The sequence below is a fragment of the Coenobita brevimanus genome, chromosome 52, assembly GCF_032717465.1.
Source record: "Coenobita brevimanus isolate Jiangsu-jjx chromosome 52, ASM3271746v2, whole genome shotgun sequence".
NCBI lineage: Eukaryota > Metazoa > Arthropoda > Malacostraca > Decapoda > Coenobitidae > Coenobita > Coenobita brevimanus.
In genome coordinates this window covers 1,990,504-2,017,072 of record NC_137005.1, presented here as the reverse complement: position 1 = coordinate 2,017,072, position 26,569 = coordinate 1,990,504, and the positions used below count along the sequence as shown (strand labels likewise).

At 39.7% G+C, this 26,569-nt stretch overlaps 1 protein-coding gene across 1 annotated transcript; it reads left to right on the top strand.

Annotated features, from left to right (window-relative positions):
• The first annotated feature begins 9,539 nt into the window (after window positions 1-9,539).
• On the top strand, window positions 9,540-26,340 carry LOC145400370 (eukaryotic translation initiation factor 3 subunit D-like). The gene is made up of 12 exons (XM_080272876.1): window positions 9,540-9,717; window positions 12,164-12,209; window positions 14,872-15,079; window positions 15,772-15,966; window positions 17,463-17,595; window positions 18,858-19,008; window positions 19,643-19,773; window positions 20,190-20,378; window positions 21,466-21,632; window positions 23,518-23,710; window positions 25,220-25,301; window positions 26,112-26,340. The coding sequence occupies exons 1-12, from the start codon at window positions 9,592-9,594 to the stop codon at window positions 26,120-26,122; spliced, it is 1,632 nt and encodes a 543-aa protein (XP_080129002.1). The 5' UTR covers window positions 9,540-9,591; the 3' UTR covers window positions 26,123-26,340.
• Window positions 26,341-26,569: the final 229 nt, after the last annotated feature.

Genomic DNA, 26,569 nt, shown 5'->3' with positions numbered 1-26,569 from the left:
TACAGGACAGATATATTCAGCCTGTAGACCAGCTGGTGGCCAAGGATATTGCACTGTCTGAATACTGTGTCTTGTCTGTAGACAGTAATATTGATTCACTGCCTTAAGACAGATAGCAACACAATGAGCCACGACTTTTGAAACCCAGTTATAAGTTCTTCGGCCTTCAGCGGACTGTTGGGAGTATTAGGTACGAGATTCATCGCTGTTCAGCTAAAAAGCGTAGCAGTGTTATTTTCCACTATTCAAAATGCTGAAGGTTTCTACCCGTCCTTGGTGTAGCTGAAGTCAAAGCCAAGGTCACTGATTTTTTTTTTTTTCTTTTTTCCATGTACCAGTATCTTGGGTTTAATCGGGCTAGACACAAGAGGCTAGGATAGAGAAAGGTAAGTTGGGGAGGGGAGGGACGGAAGATTGTGAGAGCACTAATCTAAGATGTACTCCGCCTCACTCCCTCCCCCTCTTCCTTCCTTTGTACCATCGTCATGATAATGCATTAATCTGGTAACAGGTTTTATGTAACCTTGGGTTTGTCTTCTCTCTAGGCAGAGGTGGGCAGAAAATTTGGTCTTTGAATGTAGTCACTATCGAAATTTCGACGACACTCCTCTGCCAGCTGTGGCGATGGAATACGTTACTTAAAAAAAAAGTGCTATGAAGCACAAGTGCAGTATAAAGAGGAAAGATACTCAACTCTGACGTTCGGGAGGCAATGAGAAATACAAAATGCGGGACGCAGTGATGGCAGGAGACTGGCGGGGAACTTTTGCTCCTAAGCGTAGGTTTGTGTGTACAAAGTATATTTATAGGACCTTTTTTCACATTGGTCCACCGTCCACCTCCCTTCTTTCAATGTTCTAATGAGTACACAGTATATACGAGTAGACGAACTGAATTTCAGAGCGACGTTGCTGAGAAAGAATGTAGCAGATGGTGTGGTGATCTGTACTTGAAAATAAGAAACAGATGTTGAGAGCACTTAACACTTCACCTTTGTTAAAGTAGGTTTTATGTTTACCTGAAATCATTAATGGTCTGCATAGTTATCAGAGTGATGTTGACAGTGCTCTGACAGGAGTCTACTTAGCTCTTTGACAGCGGTGAGATTCTCTGGCCGAATAAAAAAATAAAAAAAAATTGTCTATCGAAAGTAGGAGTGAAATACTAAGTTCCTTGCTTGAGTCTTAATTGCGATACTTTTGAGCACTGTTGTGATAACCTGCTTTTCTCCTGGGCATGTTAAAGTTATTTGACAATGGCTGAAATAAACTGCAAAGTAGATAAGTCGCAGTCAGAGGATTAAAAAAAAAAAAATGACTACCAAACATACGATGATACAGTTTAAAAATTAGGGTTGTAACTAGCCCTTGCAGCTCAAAAAGTCTCTCCTTAGCTGAGTAAAATCGCCAGGTAGTAGTATTTATATTTAGATACGTTATTTAATATCAAGGACAAGTACAAGCACTCTGAACTTAGAATATAAAACAGCTGCGTTGTGAGAGTGTTTAATACCTCTTTCCTCGTCTTACGGCAGCCGTCATTATCCCGCTAAGCAACAGAGACATTTACGAAGCTGAATAAAAACGGAAACTAGAAAGAAAAAAGTTGCTGGTTTCAAATATTCTTGTTTATTATTGTTACTTCCAGACGATTTTATGAACTTTAAAGAATCCATTTAAAGAAATCATGTATAGCCTGATTTCCCTTCCTAAGCCGCATGAAATCCCCTGATGATAACAAGAATCAAATTTTATAATACGTCTTTGGCTGATAGGATTTGCGTCACGTTAATGACATTTTTACCGTCTTTTTACGATTTTATTCGGCTTAAGGAGTGTCATTGCTTTCAAAATAATAAATATGGCCGTATATAATCACTCCATTTCGAAATCTCTCTCTTGTGCTGCATGATATCGTCTGGTAATGGCAGAAGTGGAGAGAGAGAGAGAGAGAGAGAGAGAGAGAGAGAGAGAGAGAGAGAGAGAGATAAATACACTGCACGCAAGGGAGTTACATCACAACGAAAATTCATTTTTATTCATGCTGTCTCCAGACGATTTTTCATAATTTCGGGGACACTTTTCGAAATGCGGGGGGGGGGGATAAACAGCCTTCTCTAACCCCTTTACCACGCCAGATATTTCTTAATTAAAAAAAAAAGTTTGACAACCAAAACAAAATGAAACTGACCTTGAACTTAAATGTGTGTGTGTGTGTGTGTGTGTGTGTGTGTGTGTGGTTACCATAACGATTGCGCTCCGTAGTGTGCGTTCAATATGCATGTACGGGTGGTATGTGTGTGGGTCAGCCAGTGTGCACCAGGATAGGGCAGTGAGGTTGGGGTGACGCCCGCTGTTATCTCGATCTCCCTGGTGGGCGTAATGTTAATAAGACATCATTATCATCATCATCGTTGTACTTGTCGCTGCCTTCATCATCATCATACTCATTGTCTTCGTTATCATCATCATCATCATCATACTCATTGTCTTCGTTATCATCATCATCATCATCTTTCCCCCTTATAATATCCAGAAATTTAGCGTACGAGAGTTAAGGTGTAAATATGCAAAATAATCGCTTAGGAAAAGACACAAGTAAGCACCTATACAAGCGAGGATGCAGTCCACATTGAATAATCGGCTTTTTTTTTTTTTTTTTTTTTTTTTGGTATTTCCGAATCTAGTGCAATAATATTCTTGTGTGTGATATGGTCAATAAATAAATAAATAATAAGTCGCCAAGGATCAGGCGTAACGAGATCATAGTGAACGAAAATAATGTTTCCAGGACTATTTTTACTTGTATTCAGAAGGGTCTCTTTCACCTCTCTCTTACCAGTTTATTTCCCTATATGACACATAAATATTTGTCCGTATTACTTAAAAAAACAAATCGCTAAGGATAATATACTACGAAGACTCCTGTATCACCGAGAATCTATTATTAGGCTTCATTCTCGCCAGCTTAGAATGCTTTAGTGCTTTTTTAAATAGTTTGTTTATGCTGTAGTTATGGCGCCTTAATATTCAAATGTGATTTAGTTAATGTAATCATATGTCAGTATTGAAAAGGAGAAAAATAAAATAAAAGAGAATATTAGGGTGATACAGGTAAAATAAATCGCTAAGGATGGGGTGTTGAGAAGTCTTACTGTGATGGGTAAGAGGAGTCAGTGCATCAGCCCTCCTCCCACTGGTATCAGCAAGATGTGACTCAACAGCTGATTGACGTTATGTAATACTGATCACACACACACACACACACACACACACACACACACACACACACACACACACACACACACACACACACACACACACATCCTGTACTATTGCTTCTTTGTATTACACACACACACACACACACACACACACACACACACACACACATCCTGCACCATTGCTTCCTGGTATTACACACACACACACACACACACACACACACACACACACACACACACACACACACACACACACACACACACACTATCCTCCTCCTCCTCCTCCTCCTCGTCATCATCATCATCATCATCATCATCATCATCATCCTAACCATTCCTCCCCCACCTAAGGATGGAATGAGGTAGGATCCACAGGAAATGCGAAAGAGAAAGGATTATCAACAGCATTCCCAGTGAAATGACCTACACCATCTTTTCCCAAACCTCACGATTTATACATACACACGCTTACCTACTGAAATTTTGCTTTGCACGTGGATATAATTAATTCATAGAGACTGCAGTGTATGTACAAAGCTACTTCATTGCACTTTATCAAGATTTAGAAAAGAAAAAATATGCAGTGGGGTGGATACTGATAGACGGGTTTATGCAGCTCAAATGTGACCTTGGCCTCAAAGGGTAAGGAGTCAATAGTAGGCTGTTTGGGAGAGGAAGGTGGCAGATACACGATTATTGCAGGTATATCACTAATTGAATTCATATTTTGCTAGAAATGTAAGTTAATATCACTTCTGGCTTTTAATTTACTCATGGATGTTACATATATATATTTACTGTATATATAAACAAAACAGACCAATAATTCCAATAAAAGAACAGTGTTATTCACCATATCATGCACTGACTGTCATACTTGGCTATAGTTTTGTTCTAAATGAAATGAAAATATTTTTAGTTTTGTATTCCCCAAGTTCATTAAGGAGTAAGTCTGCCAGGAATCTCACCCTCCTTTTTCAAAGATACTGGATCCGGCCCTGCAAAAATTCACTTACCGTTAATGCAGCAGATACGAAGAATCAAGCCTTGCAGAGGTATATAACGCCCAGCCTTGACGCTATCTTGAATACTGTGCGAAATATCAATACTTTCACCCTTGGGTACACGTGTCCCAGTTCCCGCCTACCGTGAGCACAGTGCTGATTATTTACAGAACTAAAAATAGTCCCAGTCGTCCTAGTCCGTGTCCCACAGTGTTATACTGTATGCTGAACTTCAAAGGTGTTACAGTGTCGTATTCTTGTAGTGCTGAATTTTAAGAGTACTGTGCTAAGATTTTCAAAGGTAGAATTTAGTATACCTTTTCCGGTCTGAGTTTAGAGTTGATTTTGTGAGTACGGTGCCTGAATTTCAGTGGGATTACAATTTAGTACATTCGTCGTACTTGGTGTTTACTCAGATGGTTACATGAGTACGGTATTAATATTTCAGAGGTAAAATTTGGTATATTTGTCCCAGTCCCCGCCGGAGTCCACGACCACAACCACCACCACAGCACAGTGCATCCGCCTCACTGAGCAACCACAACATACCGCACCGTACTGCCTGATAATCCCTCATCTTATCTCCCCTTGCTGATAAGGCGAGTTGGCTGGATAAGGGGGCGAGGTGACAAAATAAGAAAGAAGAAGAAAAAAGTTCGGCGAACGGAAAACACTTGAATGCTTCAGTTTTGAGAAAAGATGTCCAGATATGATCACGGCTGTCAAAGTAGCTAAGTTAGATGACATTTTCCTCACACGTGGTAAGGATGAAAAGGTAATGTGGTGCAGTGTTTGAAAAGGTACTTAAAGACTTAGAAGCTGGCTGGGAATATCAGGTAATTGTTGGAAATAATCTCCACGTAGAACAGGTAAAGCGGGTTGAGTGTGCAGGTGAGGGATAGGACTCTTACTGCATGATTAAATACATAGGTAGGTAGATAGATAAACAGATATAGAAAATGGGAATTAAAAGAAAATGTGTGACTCTATCATTACTAAAAAAAAAAAAAATGTGGAAATTGAGGCCCGTACGCCTGGAAGACTTCGTAGCACGTCTTTATTAGCGATTTATTTCCCATTTCACACTTTTTTATCCTGCTGTACGTCACTGAGGCAAACCATGTCAATACTAGATACAGATACCTCAAAATACGGGGGTATAATAAGCCACATGAACGTAATAAATCGCCAAGAAAACAGTGCTACGAAGTCTACAATGTCACCAAGAGTATGTCCATAGTCTCAGGGTAAGATTACGTCAATTCCTTCACCGGTGACAAGGCGGGGTGACCGGATGCGTGTCTGTGCGTCATTTCCCGCTTGAAGTGTCTAAGCGGAGAAGTTTGTGTGATGATTGTTTTTATATTTACCGCGGAAATTTTTGGATGTGTTGGGGTGATGATTGCTGGAGACAGATTGATGGGTAGATAGATACGTAGACAGATAGATAGGTACATAGATAGATAGATAGATTAGTACGATTCTCTCTCTCTCTCTCTCTCTCTCTCTCTCTCTCTCTCTCTCTCTCTCTCTCTCTCACACACACACACACACACACACACACACACACACACACACACACACACACACACACATTGAAGTTATGAATATATGAATGTGTGATGTGATAACCGATTTTGATGGTGGTGAATAAACAGTGTAGGTAATAATGCAAAGTACATACGAAATTGTGGGGCTTTATAGAAAACACAAAGCTGTAGGAAATTACGGGAAATAATAGAAAAAGAATATGAGAAATTATGTCTGAACTTTTGAGGCAGTGTGGGAAATAGTGGGAAATACTGCAAGAGAACAGGGGAAATTATGAAGGAAATTATCAGTGCTGTTCCAACATACTCTTATACAAAAACAAAAAAGTACTGTGGGAAATAGCGTAGGAATCAGCAGGAATACACAACATAACCTATCGCCTCCTGTGCCTGCAGCAATTAAACCTTTTCTCTTCATGTATATACGTCAATATCAGTTCGCTTAGGCTACAGTATGCACGCAATCACTGTACTCGTATACTGGTTGATGTACTGAACTAAGTTTCAGCTATAGGTACACGGTAAAATATAAGTTTTATATTGAATAGCTTTATGTTCATGGTAAATTGTTAGCCAGATCTCGCGTATACTACACTGATTTTTGTATTTTTTTTATGACAAGGTGTTAGCCAGATCTCACGTACATTACACTGATTTTTCTTTCATTGTGATATAGTGGATCTTGATAAAATCAAAATAATGATTGTGTGGACGCCCCTCTCTAGAATCCGCACCGTACCGGATTTTATGCTAGCCCTCGATCCATACTCGTAGCCTACGCACGATCGATTGCCCCACACAGCAAAACAAGAGAACAATAATGGGTTAAAAGAACCGTACAGAAGGTTTGGGCGTTTTGCAAAAGTTCCAAGGCTTCAATATTATTTCGAAGAATAATTTACTGTACATACATTAGTATTATCTACTTCCCCCTTCAGAGTAATCTCCACCAGCTGACATGCACTTGTAGCGTTCCTGCCACTTTCGGGAGCAATTGAGGTCTTCACTTGTTAATGCGGCTATGTTCTTCCTTCACATTATTATGGATGATTGGAATGTTGTCGAATCTCTTTCCTCTCAGAGTCATTTTCATTTTGGGGAACAGGAAAAAAATCATTTGGGGAAAGAACGGGCAAATGTGGAGAGTGATATCACATGATTTTACTTTTTTTGTCATGGGGCAAAAACTAGTGACCATTTTACCACGGCTCCCGGCGATTTCTTCTGACATCCTCTATCAAGCGAATTAAGATCCCTTTATAAAAGGTCTTGCCGCCTTATTAACTGCCTCACCATGAGGTATGGAATTCCTGATTAACAGCGCCTTGAATATTAAAAACTGCAGTCAACGATGTCTTCACATGTAATCGAGACTGTTGTGCCTTTTTCGGACGTGGTGATGATGACTTCCACCGGGACGACTAGAGTTTCTTTTCAGAGTCATAGCCAGACACCCAAGTCTCAAAACCTGTGATAATGAAGTTTAAGTTATGATCAGTTTCAAACCGTGTACTCAGTTCTTCACACGATTCTCGACAGTGAAGCTTACAATCGTCAGACAGATTTTGCAGACACGGCGCATGCAAAAGTCCTCAGCCAGAATCGCTCGACATGATCAAAGAAAATGTCCACTTCATCAGCAATTTCCCGGATACTTAATCGTCGGTCACTATTTTTTTCCCCTGTAATCTTGCGACCGTTTCATAATTGGGCAGTGTCGATGACATCCTGAACGTAGGTCATCTTTGAATGATACTAGGCCGTCATGAAAACGTTTTGTCCACTGATAAACAACAGCATAACTCAAGCAGTCATCATCAAAGGCAGCTCTTAACACCTGGAGGTTTTCTGCACCACTTTTCACATTTTTCACACAGAATTTGGTGCATACATGTTCCTCCTCTTTTCTACCCATATGGATTACGACAGGGGTGCGACGAATTAGCGAATCGGCAGTCATTTACCAAATCGTCACGAAATAATTATAATTTTTATCACCATATAGGTTCATAAACACCTGAGTATCTGAAATCAGGTTTTAAAAAATGTGTCTAATTTAACTTGATAAAAAAATGAGGGGGGGGGATTCAGAGCTAAAACGTACTAAAGTTAGTGGCAGTTTCGCCTTTAGATCGCCAACTCGCCTTGATAGACTTCTGTTTTAGATAAATCTTGATTTAAAATGCATATAAATGCATTGGCAGGCATATTTGAACCTATTTACCGACATTTTAGTAATTATTCATACTTATTTTCCAATATAAAATTTTTAAGCTATGCGGAGTGTGTTTTTGGGTATATTTAAAGCAGTACTGCGGCCACTGGGTTATTTCTTGGTGCCTGGGATAGACTCTGGCATCGGAGTAGATGATTTTTTTTTTTTTTTTTTTTTTTTTACTGGAGACTATGTTACAAAAATTGTGCTTAGAACAGGTAAAGAGGGTACCGGTACACTTAGTGGTGATGGTGAATGCCACTAAGGGAAGTAGGCTCAACAGCTGCCCTTAAATGTACTGGACCACAATAGCCTAGCCTAACCTCAGGCCCCGATACCTGGTGAGGAGGGTAATCTATAGCAGTCTTATGGTGGTGTTGGTGGTGGTAATGGTGGTAATTGTTTGTGGTGGTGGTGGTGGTAATGGTGATGGTTGTTGTTGGTGATGGTGGTAGTGGTCATAGTTGGTGGTGGTAGCGGTGGTGATAATGGTGGTAGTTGGTGGTGGTGGTGGTGGTGGTGGTGGTAATGGTGGTAGTTAGTGGTGGTGGTGGTGGTGGTGGTGGTGATGGTGGTGGTGATGGATGGTAGTGGTGGTAATGATGGTAGCTGGTGGTGGTGGTGATGGTAGCTGATGGCGGTGGTGGTGGTAGCTGGTGGAGGTGGTGATGGTAACTGTGATCGTTAATATGTCAACGCAGCTCCAGCTATGTGGACATGTGGCCTGCTTTCCTGAGGCTGATCCTGCTCACAGGGTGATATCTGAACGAGTTAACCCAGGGTGGAGGAGGCCAAGGGGAAGGCCACGTAACTCATTGCTGGAGCAGGTCGATCACTCCTGTCGCGAGATCCTTAGAGGGAGAAGAGTCGCTGTCTGGAGGGTCGCACAGAGGGACCCTCATGGGTGGAGTAGGAGGATAAGTGAGGCTATGCGCCCCACGGCGTTTGCCCCTTCTTGATTGAGTGATTGATAGTAGGCCCGTTTCAGACCTTGCATGAACACTCACCTATTCTATGTAATTTCTGTGCTGTCGTGTGTATACTGTATGAATTATTTGTCTGTGTGCATTGGTATTTATATTAGTTTAGTCGCCGTACATTGCCTCCCAATTCAGTTCCTCTTCATAGTACACGTTTAGGGCAAATGAAAATTTGTGAGGAGAATGCGATTTAAAGTTGGCGCGTTTCTTGCATATCTCTCTGAACAATATATCTTGTTTCATGCACAATATCGTGAATTTAATTATAAAATTACTAATCTGTTTATTGTCTTATAAATATACTACATCATCAAAAGGGGCTCTGTAACTTAAAGATTTGGGAGGGAAAATATTTACTGTGCGCAATTTGTCATTCTTTTTAATAAGTATTGTCCATAGTGAATGTAGATTTATTTATTGACATAATCGCCTATTGACTACCTGTGCTTTTGAAGAAGTATATCATAAGGGACAGTAATTGTTGTTTAGTGCTATACTTTGACGAATGCATTGAAAAAAGGAAATTGGGGACATTGGAAGGAGCTCAACTGACTACCCCGGCGAACGTGGTGTTGCGACGATAACAGTGCTGGGGCTCCTGGAAACAGATAATCAGAAAATGACGGCAAAATTCCTGGCGCCGCAGATCCAGGACAACCCCACTGGATGGGGGCCTTGTGACGTCCCCGAGCAGTTCAAAGACATGCCATACCAGCCATTCTCTAAAGGCGACAGACTGGGAAAGGTGAGTGGTGTGGCTGCTCTACTGTCACTTTCTATCTGTGGAGTTACAACCATATTGAGGTTGTTTTGGGTAATTTTGCCGTGCTGGGAAATGTTTTCTTACAGGTATTGTGTTTGCTGCATATTCTACTGTATGTCTAGTCCACTTGTTTCGCTTTGAATAACAAAGGTAACAAATACTGTCATTGTCTTGTGTGTGATTATCAAGAATCCTAATGGCAGCACCCAATTTCAAGAAGTTTTTTTTTTTTTTTTTTTTTATTGATGTAGTTGAGATAATTTCATATGTGTGTGTCGTCTTATATCTCTTGTAGTAAAGGTAATTTCCACAATGGCAGTTTATTAATGAAACTTCCATTTTGCAATTTTTCTTAGCTATGTAAGTTAATGTATTGCTTTGGAGACACCACTACAGTAGTAGTTTTCAGATAAATTCATTCTATTTCCTAATTCAGCATGTATTAAATTTGTCTCATAATTTGCATAAAGTGTATTTATCTCAGATTTTCAGGTTGAATTTAAGGGGTCTTCTGACAATTGAGATAAATGCATTATTTTTTACTGAGTATGTCACTCAGGAATGAGTGAGGCAGGTCACTCTCATCATAAATGTCAGGACCAACTTTCCTAGCCCTGGACTCCTATGCTTCTCATGTGGCAACAGTGAATTAGGTGATGAATGAATGAAGTAAGGATGGGAGGGAATTCTACAGATCCCAGCTCCATCCGCTGTCACGTATGCATTAAAGTTAGGCTGTCAGGTTAGGTTATTTAAATGGCTTCCTTCAATCTGTGTCCATTCACTACACTGTTGTATCTTCATCTCTTTTCTATCACTACTTCAATGGTCACTGCTCCTTTGAACTGTGCTTGCATCCCTCCACCACTATGGCAGGTGTGTAGCAGCACCCATCTAGCAGCAAACTCGCATCCCCTTTCTGTCCATTTCTAATGCAAAAGTTAACCATTACTTCCAGTCCTTCATATAGCTGTGCAATAGGTCAACTCCGGAACTGCCTTCCTCTGTCTGTATTTCCTACTGCTTATGACCTCCAGTCTTTCAAATGTGGTGTGTCTAGGCATCTCTTAACCCCATCCCGTAAAAGGAGGAGTGTAAATTCTGGCAGTGTGCCTGTCTCTCACTTGAGAGCTTTCAGAACAGTCGTGTAGAGATATTTTACATCTAACGCTCATAGGAAAGTTATTATTCATCATAGAAAGGCCACTTTGGTCTCGTTTTGAAGATGAAGAGTTTTGCTCTGTCATACCTTGTCCAAAAAGACAATATATACAAAGTAAAATGCAAAAAAAAAAGTGGGTAGAAATTAGCTGACATGCTAAAGTTTTACACTGTCTGTTAAAAAAATATTCACAAAAAAAAAAAAAAAAAAACTTCAAGAAATAATATTTTTTGCATCAGTACATAGCAGAATAAATTTCCTTTCCAACAATGCATTGTTTGTTGTATTTTCTTAGATAATAATGCCGCATGTATATGCAAGAAAAAGGAGCATAAGTGTTCGGCGCAAGGTCAAGGGGTGTACATCCTACCTGTGAGGAACCTCACACCACACAGAGCCAAGCAAACCATGTGAGCATGCACGTACCAGCTGTGGCAGGCTTAGCTCCGCCCACTTTTGCCCATCATCCAACAGAAATGATGACTCCCTAAATATTTCTTTAGAGATTTACATTGGATGACGGGCAAGTCGTCATACTGTCAGAGGTTGACAAACGCATGACGACCCAGGTCGTCATTGGTATGTCTGTGGGTTAATGAACAGATTTTGATTTGGGCTCTTTTTTTTTTTTTTTTTTTTTTTTTTTTTTTTTTTTGGTGGTAGGTGAGAGTTCTCACCATCCACTCATTCAGTGTAGTGCTGCTCTCGGGCATATGCCCTTTCCTCTTCTCTCCCCATTCCTTCCTTCCTCTTTTGTCTTTCTTTATTTCATTCTTTCCACATCCTTCTGCCTAGGGGTGACTTTACACACCCTCTTTTGTCTTTCTGACCTTCTTTCTTTCCTCTTCCTTCTGCCTGTGGGTGACTCAACACTGAGTGACAAGCCGAATGGTTTCCTGTACACCAGGAGACCATTTATTATGCTGGGTGGTAACCATATAACCAAATTATGGCACCTGGTGGTTTAGTGGGTAACTACGGTGCTCCCAGGAGACAACTTGCCGTGGGGGACAACCCACAAGATTACGCTGGACCACAAAATAAATTTTTTTTCTATTACATATAAGCCTGTGATTGAAAGTGGCTCATACTTCTGTGTGGAGATAGCAAGAATAATCCCTTAACATACATCATTGAATTGAAGAGGTTAACCACTATTGCTGTACTTCAGTGCTTATTGACTAATTTTAGTTTGCTTTCTGTTAAAATTAGCTTGTCTGTGTAGTATGTGTATGCACCAAGTCACATCCTTCATTCTTATTTCAGGTTTCGGATTGGACTGGTGCAACATACCAAGATCGGCGCTATGCTAGTAAGTTTTTGTTTAAATGCATTGATGTCCTCCATGTACAGTCAAAGAAACAACTAACTTCCCAGTTCTGTCTGAAGAAAATTTACAACATGCGAAATACAGTGAAAAATCTGTTGCCACTAGTGCATGTTTCAGGTGGTTTAATTTTTCCACTATGTATTCATTAAACTTTGGAAGGATGTTTGTTTGTCTGTACAGCAGTGTGGAATAGACAAAAGACAGCACTTAAGAGATTGTCTTGCAAGAGATCGGATGTGATTGCATTGCATGAAAAAATTATGAGAGGGGGTGAAGTGGGTGATATGGAAGGTGTGACATAAGTCAATTGTGAGTACTGTACTGTATTCGCATATGATAAAACGAGAGATTATTTGTTGATAGATAGTAGAAATTTGAGATAGTGAATAATAAAATGTATTTTTCAAGTTCAGGTTTCATATGATGGAAGTGGCTTTAAGTTTGCATATGGGCATGTGTACTGTATGAAACTCATTGTATGAAAATGAGTGTATAAAGCCAAGTGAGTGGAAGTGGAAGTTGTGGACCTTGTAATGACTGATGATTAAAAGAATGTACAGGACTTAAAACTTCAAGCAACCACATTTCATACAACTTGTAAATAAAGTACAGTAAAACAGTTGCTTACCATGCTGTGGTGACTGGTTAGTGTTGCTAGCTGTGAAGTTGTTGGCCCATTAATGCCAGGGTTCAGATTTTGGTACAAACACATGGCATCACTCAGCTTAGATGTCCATGCATCCTTTGTGGATTGATAGTTAAAATGAGTACAGCACAGTACCTGGAGTAACACCTAGGGAAAGTAAATGGTAACCTGGATCTGTCCTTGTATCCCAGGACATTGGCTATTCTGAATAACTCACCACAGACTTGAAGGCCTAGGTGAACGACAGAGCTAAATATGATAAACATGCATTTTTAGTGTCGGTATTCATTTTGTTATATACCACAGTACAGAAAAATGCAGTACAGCTCATCGTCATTAGACAGTGAACTTGTGTTCAGCGAATAACATGTACGATGACTAAAAAGTTCTTTTTTTTTTTTTAACCCTTTAACCGCGGGTATTGTTTTGGTCTGACTGTCCTCTCCCGCGGGGGTTTCAGCCAAATGTAAACAAACCTTTTAACCTTAATAACTCTGCACAGAATAAAGCTAGAGAAAAAAATAAGGTACCATTAGAAAGTACTAACCTTCAGCTTTCCATTGATGTAGGTTTCATGACTTCGTTGACTTTCACAGGACGGGCAGTGCCGTTAGAAGTGAGGGGTGTAAAATCACTATTTTTCGCTCACACATCATTACCTTCGCTCATACACCATTACCAAATGCCAACCTCATTCTGATAATAATACTGTAAACATATATGAACACTGCACATACGATAAACACCCACTCCGTGTTCACTGAGGCAGGTAAAAGGCACTGTAATTACCTGCACTTCACTGCCACATCAGCGGTGTTGTAATCACTATTTTTCGCTCACACACCATTACCAAATGCCAACCTCATTCTGATAATAATACTATAAACATATATGAACACTGCACATACGATAAACACCCACTCTGTGTTCACTGAGGCAGGTAAAAGGCACTGTAATTGCCTGCACTTCACTGCCACATCAGCGGTGTTGTAATCACTATTTTTCGCTCACACACCATTACCAAATGCCAATCACATTCTGATAATAATACTATAAACATATATGAACACTGCACATACGATAAACACCCACTCTGTGTTCACTGAGACAGGTAAAAGGCACTGTAATTGCCTGCACTTCACTGCCACATCAACATGTGTTGTCACTCACACAGCTGGACAGATACTGATGCGCGCTTGGTCAGGGGTGGGGTGGGGGGCCCAGGGGGTGGGAGGTGGGGCCCCAGGGGAGGGAAGAGGGAGGTGGGGGTCGGCTGGAGTGAAAGAACTTAATAGCTACTCTCCCTTGAAACAATTGGCGCACGGAAAAAACGCGGGGTATTCAAAATATTCACAAACATTCGAGAATGACACCCGCGGTTTGGTCCAGTTTTTGCAACGTCATTCTGGAATGACACCCGCGGTTAAAGGGTTAATGCAACTGAAGTATTGCTTGTGTGATGATTATGATCGCATCTGATGCCTCAGTGGTCAATATACGATCGCTTTTTTCACTTGTTTGGTCACTTATGCAAGTTTACAGTCATTTGTTCAAAGGTAGCCGTCCCACTTGTCACCGTTGTGTAGGCTGTTACTTTGGTGATGGAACGATATTGTGCTGTTGGAGTTCAGGTGGCAAGTGAAGTGCAGTAAAGTGAAATAGGCGAACTACTGCACTTGTATAGATGGAACTTGTTTTTTTACTTATTTTTGTTGGTAAGGAGCAAGTGAAATAACAGCCACTTTAGGTGTGCTGTAAACCTGTTGTTTGGCATGGTTGAATGGGTAACCCATGGTCAAAAATGTAACCCAACTGAAGCATGTTATAATTGACTTGATATATGATGAAGCCTTACAGCATGTGATTTTTTTTTTTTTTTTTTTTTTTTTTTTAAATGCATACTCATCGTAAAATGAGGGCATGATGTATTGTAGTTTAGGGTATATAGACTTGTATCATTAAGTGTGAATACTAACTTATTTTGCAATTATTTTTCAGTCAAATACCAGTCCACATTTGGGAGCATGCAGCAGTATGCCTATTACCATGAGGAGGATGAGTCCACCTTCCAACATGTGTACAAGACCAATGTTCCCAAACCATTGTACCAGCGTGGCCGCTATATGCGCAACCAGCGCAACTTGAAGAATCAGCGTAACCAGAAGGGCCAGCAGATGCAGGTGCTGGGCAAAGGAAACAAGAGAGAGTAAGCTTATGCAATTTTTGCTCATGTACCAGGTCATGATCTTATGATTTCAAACATACCTATGTAAAATTAGTGATGTTTGCCTTATCAGAGCATGATTTTTATTTGGTTAACTAAATGTTTGCAGTTTTTTCAGGGAGAATGTGTTAGATAGGTTTCATAATTTACAGTAAAAACTAACCATATCAGACTACTGAACTTAAGGGAATGATCTAACTGAAATGTAATGGTAAGTGAGCCTTTTTTAGTGTAGGCATGTGACCACAGGCCAAAATATTGGAGAAAGTTCTTGAGTACTCAGTCTGAAGCTAAGATGCAATGCAGTGAATTTGTCAGAGTAATGTGATAATGAACATGGTGATACAGTAGGTAATACAGAAGGAAAGTGTGTGAATATTGGTTAAGCTCAGAAGTCTGTACAAGTATAACAAAAAATCATCACAGCACAATGTCTTGGGAAAAATTTGTGGTAGATAGTTCTTTTGCCCTTCTTGAAGCTATCATAATTCAGATACATATGCTTAACAGTCTAAGTAGTAAACATTGTTCATTTTCTCACAGGACTGCCTAAGTTATGTTGGTAGTTGTGGATTTTTTTTTTGTTCTCCCTAAATAATACAATAGCTGTATTGTATATAATACATAATGTTCCTGTATACTTTATGCAGTACATGGTTAATAATGAGTTGTAGCTTTGGATTCCAGAACAACAAGAACTGGCAGAAGCAGCAGTACCAGCGTAATCGTTGGAACCGTGGTGGCCATCCTCCTATCAAGAACAGGGATGCCTCAGTCACTGTGCGCCCTGAGTGGAAAGTCATTGAAGAGATGGATTTCCCACGGTTGTCCAAGCTGTCACTTCCCAATGTGGATGAGCCAAAGGACTTGTATGTATAATTTAGAATAGTGTATGTTATTGTGTCTGGCAGTTACTGATATCTGTATATCATTTACATTTCTTGTAATATACAGTATTTGGTAGGTGGGAGCCATGTCATCCACTTATTTGATGTACTGTAGTGTTACCTTCAGGTGAGTACATGTGGGACAGGCCCCCCCCCCTCCTCCCCCCTCTTTTTTTTTTTTTTTTTTTTTTTTTTTTTTTTTTTATGTAAGGAAACTACTTAATACATTTGGTTGTTTAGTGGAGCTGTTAGTGGCAGTGAAAGATTGATGGATGGATGGTATTTTGCTAGAATGTTCTGTGCAATTATTATTATTATTTTTTTTATTTTTTTTTTTTTATCTGTGCTAAAAGGTATATTATTTTTACATCAGTTTATCATAGTTGTGTGATGAACTTTTATGCTGTAGCCAGCACTGATGGAAAAATTTCTTTGCATACTTGGAGCTTGAATAGCAACAGAATATGATACTTCTTGCTAGAAATGGGTAGTGGAGAGTAGTATTTCACCTGCTTTATTTCAGTAACATAGATTAAAAATTAAGGGTAGGGGGGGGGCCTCACCATCCACTCACTCGATGTAGTGCTGCTCTTGGGTGTCTGCCCTTTCCTCTCCATCCTTCTTTCCTTCCATTCGCTTCTGTCTTCTTTCCTTCATTCTTTCCTTGTCCTTCTGCCTATGGGTGACTTTACACTCCCTCTTCTGTTTTTCTTTCCTTCATTCTTTCCACTTCCTTCAGCCCGTGGGTGACTCTACATTGAGTGACAAGCCAAATGGTTTCCTGTGCACCAGGAAACCATTTACTACACTGGGTGGTAACCATATAACCAAATTTTGGCGCCTGGTGATTTAGTGGGTAATGATTGTGCTCCAATCAGATTGTGCCGGTGAAGGTTTATATCCAAGGGGTGGTTGGGGTTGATTGCTCATGCAATGCCACTCAGGGATGAGTGAGGCTGGTCACTCTCATCTTAAATGTCGGGACCAATTGCCTAGCCCCGGGCTCCTACGCTTCTTGTAGGGCAATGTAGGATTGGATGATGGATGGAGGAACATGATATATTGTCGCCCATGTAGTTACCCTGTGTATTGGTAACTGATTTTATCTGGTACAGCATAGCCTTTTTGTGCCTTTTTTACCAGTACTCATTTCATGTGAGGCTATGTCGCTTCAGACACATGGAGTAGGGTAATTTGTATGATCCTTGAATATATAGTACTGTAGAAACTGACCACATTTTAATGTTAGTTATTTTTATAGAGTGGCAGCAGTAAAAATGAGAATAAATTAGTTAGTTCATAATGGCAATCAAATAGCCATATTGTTTGATGAAAGTGAAGAGTACATAGTGATCATGAACATAATTTGAAATAGAAATAAATCCTATTTGAATGAGTACCGGTACTGGTGTGACGATTCTGTGTTTGGTAGTACAGTATGCTGTATTGTATCTAAGTTGTGTATTTTCATGTTTCAGGTATCTGTGTGGATCTCTTGAATACTATGATAAGTCCTATGATCGTGTTACTGTCAAGAATGAGAAGAAACTGACTCGTATTAATCGGATCTTCCACAAGGTCACCACCACTGATGACCCAGTTATCCGTCAGGTAAGACAGGGTACCAGGCATCTGCAACTCAGTGCCATGTTGTTTTTGGATTATTGATCTTTCATATATATATAGAGAGAGAGAGAGAGAGAAAGTCCTTGTGTACTATCGTAGGGCATGAGGAAACTACCAAAACTAAAAAAGAGAAGAATAGCACTGGTACCATGTTAACTTTAATGTAGGCTACATTATTCCTCTTCCTTTCCAGTAGTTGGTAGCTGTGGTATTAATGTATTGCAGTTATAGTTATTTATTTATATATTTAGTCAGGGGGCTTGAATGATGAGTGAATGGAAGCGTGGCCCATTGGATTGGGCAGATTTGGGCTGTCTGGACATTGCTACTCCACACTCTGCTTGAGGGTGGGAAAGGAGGTCCAGATGATATTGATGATGATGATATTTTTTCATTGTGACATGACTTTCAATGAAAAACAAGAAAATCAGGGATTGGAAATTGCCTCAGCTGTTTCCAAAACAATAACACATAGTATTAGTTTTTTGCATCATTCATCGTTCATTCATTCATTCAGCGTCAAATCCTGTGTCCTGATATTTAAGATGAGAGGTCCAGGTTCAACCATTTGTGTTACTCTAATATATATGTTCAGATGATATTTGCAGTAGAGTATTTCTCGGTTTTACCTACCTCGTTTACACATGGAAGGCTGAGAAAGGATGGTGATGGTAGTACAGTAATATTGATAATTTATCATTCCATCATTAGTCCCGTTTGAAGCATTTGTGTTATCCTAATATGCATGTTCAGATGATATTTGTGGTAGGGTATTTCTAGATTTTACCTGCCTCCTGTACAAATGGAAGGCTGAGAAAGGATGGTAATGGTAGTAATATTGATAATTTATCATTTTATCATTAGTCCTGTTGTCCTCGTACAACTTTTTACTATCAGTGTCTGGCGGTCTGAGTTAAGGCAGTTTAAATGGTTGTGGTTCCTATGGTTCTTCCTCCCAGGGATAATTGGGATTAATTCCTCTCATAATGCAGATCAGATAGGTAACTGGATTATTGTACTTTCTTTATATGTGCTGACTTAGTAGCCCAGCCTTGTGTCTCTGTGTTCCTATTGGGATGTTACTGGATTGGATGGTGGATTGATGGATTATTACCGTGGTTTATGTGTTGGAACATGGCTGTATGATGTCTTGAAGAACCAGACATCAGAGTGCAAGATATTTCTGATGTACAGTGTAGTCTCCCTCCCTCCTGGCTGCTGTTATATATAATTTTTATGTTTTGCAGCTGACCAAGACAGAAGATAGCAATGTTTATGCAACCGATGCTATCCTATCAACCATCATGTGCTGCACTCGCTCCAGCAATTCCTGGGATGTAGTTGTGCAGAAGATTGCAGGCAAGCTGTTTTTTGACAAGCGAGATGACTCTGAATTTGGTAAGTCAGAGGGAGAGTACTGTAATGTGCCGTAAGAGAAAAAGCTGTTCCATATAAAGTAAATTTGTAAGATGTATGGAAGTTGAGGAAGCAGGAGAATTGATGAAGAAGGAAAAGGGATGAATTGGTTAAATATGTACAGTGTAGACTTGGAAGTGATAAGGATTAACCGTCTTATATTTATTTTTTATACAACTTAATGATTCCGTGCTACATGTGTTGCTTGTGGAAAATGAGGAAGCACATAGTGTAGAATGCTTTAAAAAGCTTGTGGGAAAGAACCAGGATTTGGAAGGCATGAGTTGTACTCAGCTTAACCACTTCCAGCTTTAGTATGGGTTTTCCTTAGTGGGAAACACGGTGCTCCCCCCCCCCCCCCCCCGTATGTGTATAGATGTGTAGCGTATGGCATGAGCTTGTGTGTTATTACTCACTTAATTTTGTGACTTTCTTCTGCTGTTTCTGAATTCATACGTAACTTTTTAGGGGGACATACGGTTAGGATTATGATGGCAGTGTATCAGATTCGTGCTTGACAGATTCTCTTGTGTTGAAGTACTTTTTTGATTGCCCTGTAGTTGTTATGGTATATGGCGTGTAAAAAGTAATTGATATCGACATCCCTTTCCCTTAGATCTTTTGACTGTCAGTGAGACCTCTAGTGAGCCTCCGCAAGAAGAAGGCAACTCTCTCAATTCACCAAGAAACCTCTCATTAGAAGCAACTTTCATTAACCACAACTTCTCTCAACAAGTTCTGCGAAATGTAAGTTTTTTTTTTCTTCTGGTGAGATAACTATATACTTTATTTTGGCTAGCATTCAGCCATGTTATTGAATCTATGAGACCATCACACTAAAAGGGTTAGACCTGTGTTTCACTGCTATACAAAACTATGTCATTAGTATCATGACTAGTCATAAGAAAAGGTATGTAATGTCTTGGATGAATTAAAGATTAGAATAGTAAATACTGTATAAAGTCAGTTATGGTACTGAACATTTGTTATGCATGCCTGTTAAGTACTACATTCAGTTCAGTGCACAAACTGTTCAGCATGTGTGATCAATACAGTAATAATTTGTTTTATTGTGTATATATATATATATATATACTGTATATATATTTTTTTGTCCATAATGTAGAAAGTGTCAGAATGAGTTGTGTGCATTGTTTCCCCAGGATGGAAACCGTCACAAATTTGACAATGAAAATCCATTCTTGGATGAAGATGAAGAAGATGAAGTAGCTCCAGTGGGTTACAGGTACCGCAAATGGTGCCTTGGTAATGACATCAACCTGGTTGCTCGCACTGAACATGATGCAGTACAGGCGGCTCCCAACAACGAGATGCAGTTCATCAACATCAAGGCAAGGATCTGAAATATTTTCCACCTTAGGCTCCTGCATTAACCTGTTACCTACATATGATTTGAGACGGTACAAGGGAAAAGTACGGGTAGGTAGAGATAAATGTTGCGTGGTATGATACTGCAAGATTTATTTTATGCTAAGTTATTGGAAACTGGATATAGTTACTATCTACCTATTGCCAGACTCCTCAGTCCCGTAAGGGGTGACCACAAACAAATCACCTCCATGTCGCCCTCTCCAGTGCCACTTCACTGCCTTGCTCCCAGCTCACACACCCTGTCTCATATACCTCTCCACGCCATCCCTCCATCTCATCCTTGGCCTCCCCCTCCCTCTCCCCCTCTCCACCTCACTCACATACACTCTCCTTGTTATTCTCTTCCTCTCCATCCTATCCACATCACCAAGCCACCTCAGTGTATGTCTCCTAACACATTCTATCACATCACATCACATCCATCCACACCACAGCGCTCCTTCACTTCTTCATTTGTCAGTCTCTCTCTCCATGTAACTCCACATGCTCCTTTCAGATTACTCATCTCCACTGCCCTCACTCTTAACTTGTGTCCCTCCAACAAGGTCCATGCATCATTTCCATACATTAGAGTTGGTATCACAGTACTGTCATGCAGTGTCTTTTTTACTTCCATGCTCACTTCCCTGTTCCTTATCACTGCTTTAAAAGAACCAGCAACCTTTCATCCCTGTTGTATCCTTTCAAGCACTTCACCCTCTAAACTTTCATCCATATTCATCACACTGCCCAGGCACTTAAATGCACTCACATTTTCCATTTCCTCCTCATCCAGTTACACATTCTATAATGTACTCGTATACTGACATTTATAATTAGGGATACCGGTGCTTATCTCACCATTTGCTTGCCCTAGTATCCGCTGCTGTTGGAATGTGGAACCGTTCCACTTGATGCTTGGTGTATTCATTACGTATCCCTAATTATAAATATTGGCGTATAGTATTTTAACAATAAAAATTCATTATGAATACCATTTCCTATGCAGTATAATTTTTCATTAAGGATTTACATACTGTTTATATAAGTATATATGGTACTGTGCAGGCCCTGAATGAGTGGGACTCCAAGCATTCTGGAGGTGTGGACTGGAGGCAGAAACTTGATACCCAGCGAGGTGCAGTGCTTGCCAATGAGCTGAAGAATAATGCTTGCAAGCTTGCCAAGTGGACTGTACAGGCAATTCTGGCTGGCTCTGATCAAATTAAATTTGGGTGAGTCATGGTTTTATTTGTTAAGGTCTTCAGCCATCTTTAGTTTTGAAGATGGGTGATATAGAATGTCTGGGATGAATGTTGAAGGAAGCATTTTGGATTATGTACTCACAGAAACAAAGACGTTACATGTGTTAGTTATCCAAGAATTAAGAGAGCACTGTGGTGTGCAAGGATAAAGTAGCCTGGAGGTGGTTCTGTCAGGGCCATCCCCTGTTTGGGGTTTTCCAGGAAGTTTCATAGTATTGGAGATGATGATTGATACAACATTTATTGATGAGTTCTAGAAAACAAGGTCATCAGCCACAAGTCAATGGACTAACTTTGAGCTGAGACTTTTATGGTATTACTTTTTTTTATTTTAAATGGGAGCACTCACCATCCACTCACTCGATGTAGTGCTGCTTTCGGATGTCTGCCCTTTCCTGTCCTTCATCCTTCTTTCTTTCCATCTTCTTCTGCCTTTCTTTCCTTCATTCATTCCTCGTTCTTCTGCCTACAGTTGACTTTACACTCCCTCTTCTGTCTTTCCTGCCTTCATTCTTTCCTCTTCCTTCTGCCTGTGGGTGACTCTACACTGAGTGACAAGCCAAATGGTTTCCTGTACATCAGGAAACCATTTACTACGCTAGGTGGTAACCATGTAACCAGATTTTGGCGCCTGGTGGTTAGTGGGTAATTATTGTACTCTAGTCGGATTGAGCTGATGAAGGTTTATATCCAAGGAGTGATTGGGGCTGATTGCTCATGTAATGCCACTCAGGAATGAGTGAGGCTGGTCACTCATCTTAAATGCCGGGACCAACTGCCTAGCCCGGGGCTCCTTCGCTTCTCATGGGGCAATGTAGAATTGGATGATGAATGGATGGATTTTTTTTTTTTTTTTTTTTACATACCTGTATTTTTTATATATTTTCTGAATAAACAGTTCCGAGCAACTGTGATAAAGAAATTAACTGATTTGGGCACTTGATTTAGCATATAGTTCCTAGAAAATAAATGATGTACCATGGCCAACATTGGGAGCTTGATGTCATTTGAATTGATTAATTGATTCAGTGTGAAAGAAAGAAGGAAAAAAAAATGATTTGTTTTGCTCAGACTTTCTGTACTCTTTTATTGTTGGATAACATGTTTCGTGTTGTGAAGTTGTGGCACAGTTAAAAAGATGAGCATATGTAGAAATGGTGATACTGTACAGTACTTGAAAGGGTTAGTCAGCTGCATCATTTTTAAAAAATAGGTCTGTGTGAATGTCGGAATTGTTAAGATTATACTTGTATTGTTTGTTTTAGATTGGTATTTACAAAGTTTGTTTTGAGAGATGAAAAGTAAACATCACAGACATTTGTCTGTAATTATTAGCCATTCCAAGATCAGACAGTTTGTCATTCTCCATAAGAGTAAAGGATTAAGCTTATAAGGACAAGTTGGTGAACAGCATCACATAGAATATAGTTTTTATGAACATTGCTGCAAGTAACAGTTTCTTGATAGTTTGTTTGCCCTTTAGATTGAATGAAAGAAAAATTTGTTACCCCTTGTTATTTCAGTGCATTGTGGACTCAGTGCAGTAGAATGGGAATTGGGCCACTGGAAATCCCTCCTTGCATTGGCAGAGAACTAACTATCCAGTTTGCATTTTCAGGTACAGTTGTACTGGTGCAGTAGCTCATGCAGAAGGGAGGAGAGGAGCATCTGTGTGGGGTTTTTGTTCTTTTGTGATTCGTTGTGTTAGGGAATTACAGAGCCATGCTGTAAGCCTCAGCACTTCAGTCTTCAGATGAAGTGGGATTAGGACAGTTATAATGTTATGATCATGAAAAGACCATTATTATCCATGTCTGTGGAGGGTTTACATAATTATTCTTTATCCTTTCACCAGATATGTGTCCCGTGTTAATGTGCGTGATTCAACCAAGCACATGATTTTGGGCACCCAGCAGTTCCGGCCAATGGAGTTTGCTAATCAGATCAATTTGAGCATGGACAATGCCTGGGGTATTTTGCGGTGCATCATTGATATTTGCATGAAGCTGCCTGATGGGAAGTACCTTATCATGAAGGATCCTAACAAGGTAATCTATATGTACAAAATGTTAGCCGTGTCTTGAGTTTATGGTTATTATCAGAGTACAGTCTCCCTCTTGGGAGGAGGAGGGTAGAATACTTCCCCAGTATCCCCGCTTGTTGTAAGCGGCAACTAAAAGGGCCTTTTTTGTCTCCGGTCTTTCTCACCTTGCTTTCCTCTTCTCTTGTACTGCCATTCATGATATTTCTGGGTTTCTTCCAGCCCTTATTTTCCCTCTACTTCTACAGTGCCATATAGCTATGTTATGGCTTGATGCTAATTCTTCATTGTTCCTTTCTTTCCTTCAGAGTGCAGTTCGTAACAGAAGGATATTGGAGTAACAGTCAGCTCAGTATTAAAACCAGTATATGATCAATTTTCTTAATATAGGGATATTGCAACCTAAGTTCCAGTTAATCATCATCATCATCCAGACCTCCTTTCCCACAAGCATTTCATTTTGCTCTCTCCACTACACTGAATCATCTCTGCATACACCTCATCAACCCCAGCTGTTTTCCCATTTTTCAGACGTTTCACAGTGTTCTCCATCTGTGCGAGTGTCACGTTTCCCATCACTGCATTCCTTCTCTGCCCATCCCCAAAACCATTCGTGTTTACAGCTGCTCTGCCCTCTCGATTCCCATTCATCAGGCTTTCAAAATATGCTTTCCATCTGGTCCTTACTTCATCCCCATGGGTTAATAAATTACCACTTACATCCTTCACACTTTCACATTTCTTTCTCCATCCCTTTCCAGAATAACTATTTTCAGAGTAGTTTGCATTCATTTTTCTTCCTAGATCCTCATTTACCTCCTCCTTTTTCCTCTTCGGTAGTTTCCTTACATGCTTCTTGCTCTCAGTATACTCAGTTATTTCAATTGAACCCCTGTCCCATAACCGCTGTAGTCACGTCTTCCTCTTTTCCTCCGCTGCTCTCTTAATCTCTTCATCCTACCATGCCATATCTTTCTTCTTTGTTATTACTATTGCCACACCACACACTGCTTTAGCAATCCTAACTAAGTAGTCTCTATATGCATTCCACAGGCTGTCCAGATCCTTTTCATTCCAATTCGCTGATTCTAACTCCTCCCCTACTTTGGTCCTGTATTCATCTGCCATTTCTTTGATCCTCAGCTTCTTGACTTTCAGTCTTTCTCCCTGACTGCTCCTCTCTCTCTCTCCTGGCCCACCTCACTCCTCTTGGCTTGATCTTGCAAACAATAATCATGTGTTCTTACTTGCCTCCTCATCACCCTCTCATGGCCCTCATTAACCCTTTAATTTTGCAAATATTATTTTGTATGTTCCTCCATTTTAGATAGGAATGAGGGTTGGAATGTGGATGATATTTACTGACTATTTTGAAGAGTTAGCCCAGTCTGAAGGGATCAGAACAATTTCCCCTCAACCTCTTCAATTTCTATTCCCCCTTCCCCCTCTTTGTCTATCTGTCTCTCCATCTGTCTTTGTCTTTCTATTTAACTGAAGTTTGCTTTTTCTTTTCCAGGCCATGATTCGTCTGTACGATATCCCAGATAATACTTTTGAATCTGATGAGGAAGACAACGAGAAGCAAGCTGAACCTGAGGGTAAGTTTTGTGCTCAGTCATTACCTGTTTCTTTGTTTATTCCATAGTAATTATTTTTGTGGGTATATTATTGGTAATCATTGTGTAGAGAACTGGTGGGAGTTAAAATAAAAATAATTTTCAGCAGTACTGACATTGATAAGTAAAGTAGTTGGTGACTAGTAGATTGACAAATTAGAAATATTCCCTAAGTTGTGCCTTTTTTTTTCATCTGTTAATATTAGTATAGGTATTTAACATGTATTTAGAAGTATGACATGATTAATTAAATGATTTTGCATAGTGTAGTTACATTACAAACAAATTGGCAAAATAATACAGTATATACTGTAGGAGTAAAGCAGTTCATTGGTTCATCACATACATTGCATTCAGTCATTTCTTGTGAATTATTACCTTTAATGCTTCCTGTATTAGCAACCTGTTTTTTTATCAGCTTAGTATTCAGTGCCAGATGCATATAAGTTATTAATTATTTCTCTAGCTAAAAGCTACTTGCCCATGATTATATCAGTTCTATGCATAAAGATGTTTTTATAGTGCATATTGCTTAAGCCAGGGGTGCACCAAGTAACTTGAACTCAGGTTTTTTTTTAGAGGATTTTGTGTAATGACGAACACAGTGAACTGTTATTTTTGTCCCAAGGATGAATGTTGTGATATTTAATATTATCGTAGATGCTGAGAATAAGGGAGAGTAAAGTAGCTTAGACCAATTGCTGAAATTTGATAATACTTTGTAGATGTATGGTATAACAACATTTTTCTTTGTGGTTGATTGATTTCTTACTTTTTTTCTTTTTTTTTCAGCTGAAGACTAATGAACTGAGGCTCAGTCATTAGGTAGCTCCTCCAACAACTGGCTTTTCGTATTGCAATATTCCATTGCTCTGCCAGATTTTTTATATGGAAGGTCATTTAGTGTTTTGATAAGCATAAAGACTTCATATTATGCTATTTTGGATTTGGTAATAGCTGTTCAGATATTTCAGTAAATTTATGAAGTGAGTCTATAGAACCAATAAAAATACTGAATTTGTCCATCGTTTAATTCATTCATCATCTCCGTCTGATATCCCGTTCCATCATGAGAGCCTTCCAGCACGGTTGTGGCTGTGCCAGAAGGTTCACCAGACTACTTTGTCCTAACTGTACTTGTTCCCCGTATTCATTCATTTGCTCTTTACCTCCTTTCAGTTTAATAAAATTTGGATAGTTTTGTTACCAGGAATGATATCTCAATCCGTATTCCTTTCAGATTCATTATC

Bases quoted from the DNA above. Each gene is read 5' to 3' on its own strand.
- LOC145400370 (XM_080272876.1), top strand. From the start codon at position 9,592: ATGACGGCAAAATTCCTGGCGCCGCAGATCCAGGACAACCCCACTGGA. The intron at 15,080-15,771 runs GTAAGCTTATGC...AATGAGTTGTAG, and splicing joins GGCAAAGGAAACAAGAGAGA to CTTTGGATTCCAGAACAACA. The intron at 19,009-19,642 runs GTAAGTCAGAGG...CCTTTCCCTTAG, and splicing joins GCGAGATGACTCTGAATTTG to ATCTTTTGACTGTCAGTGAG.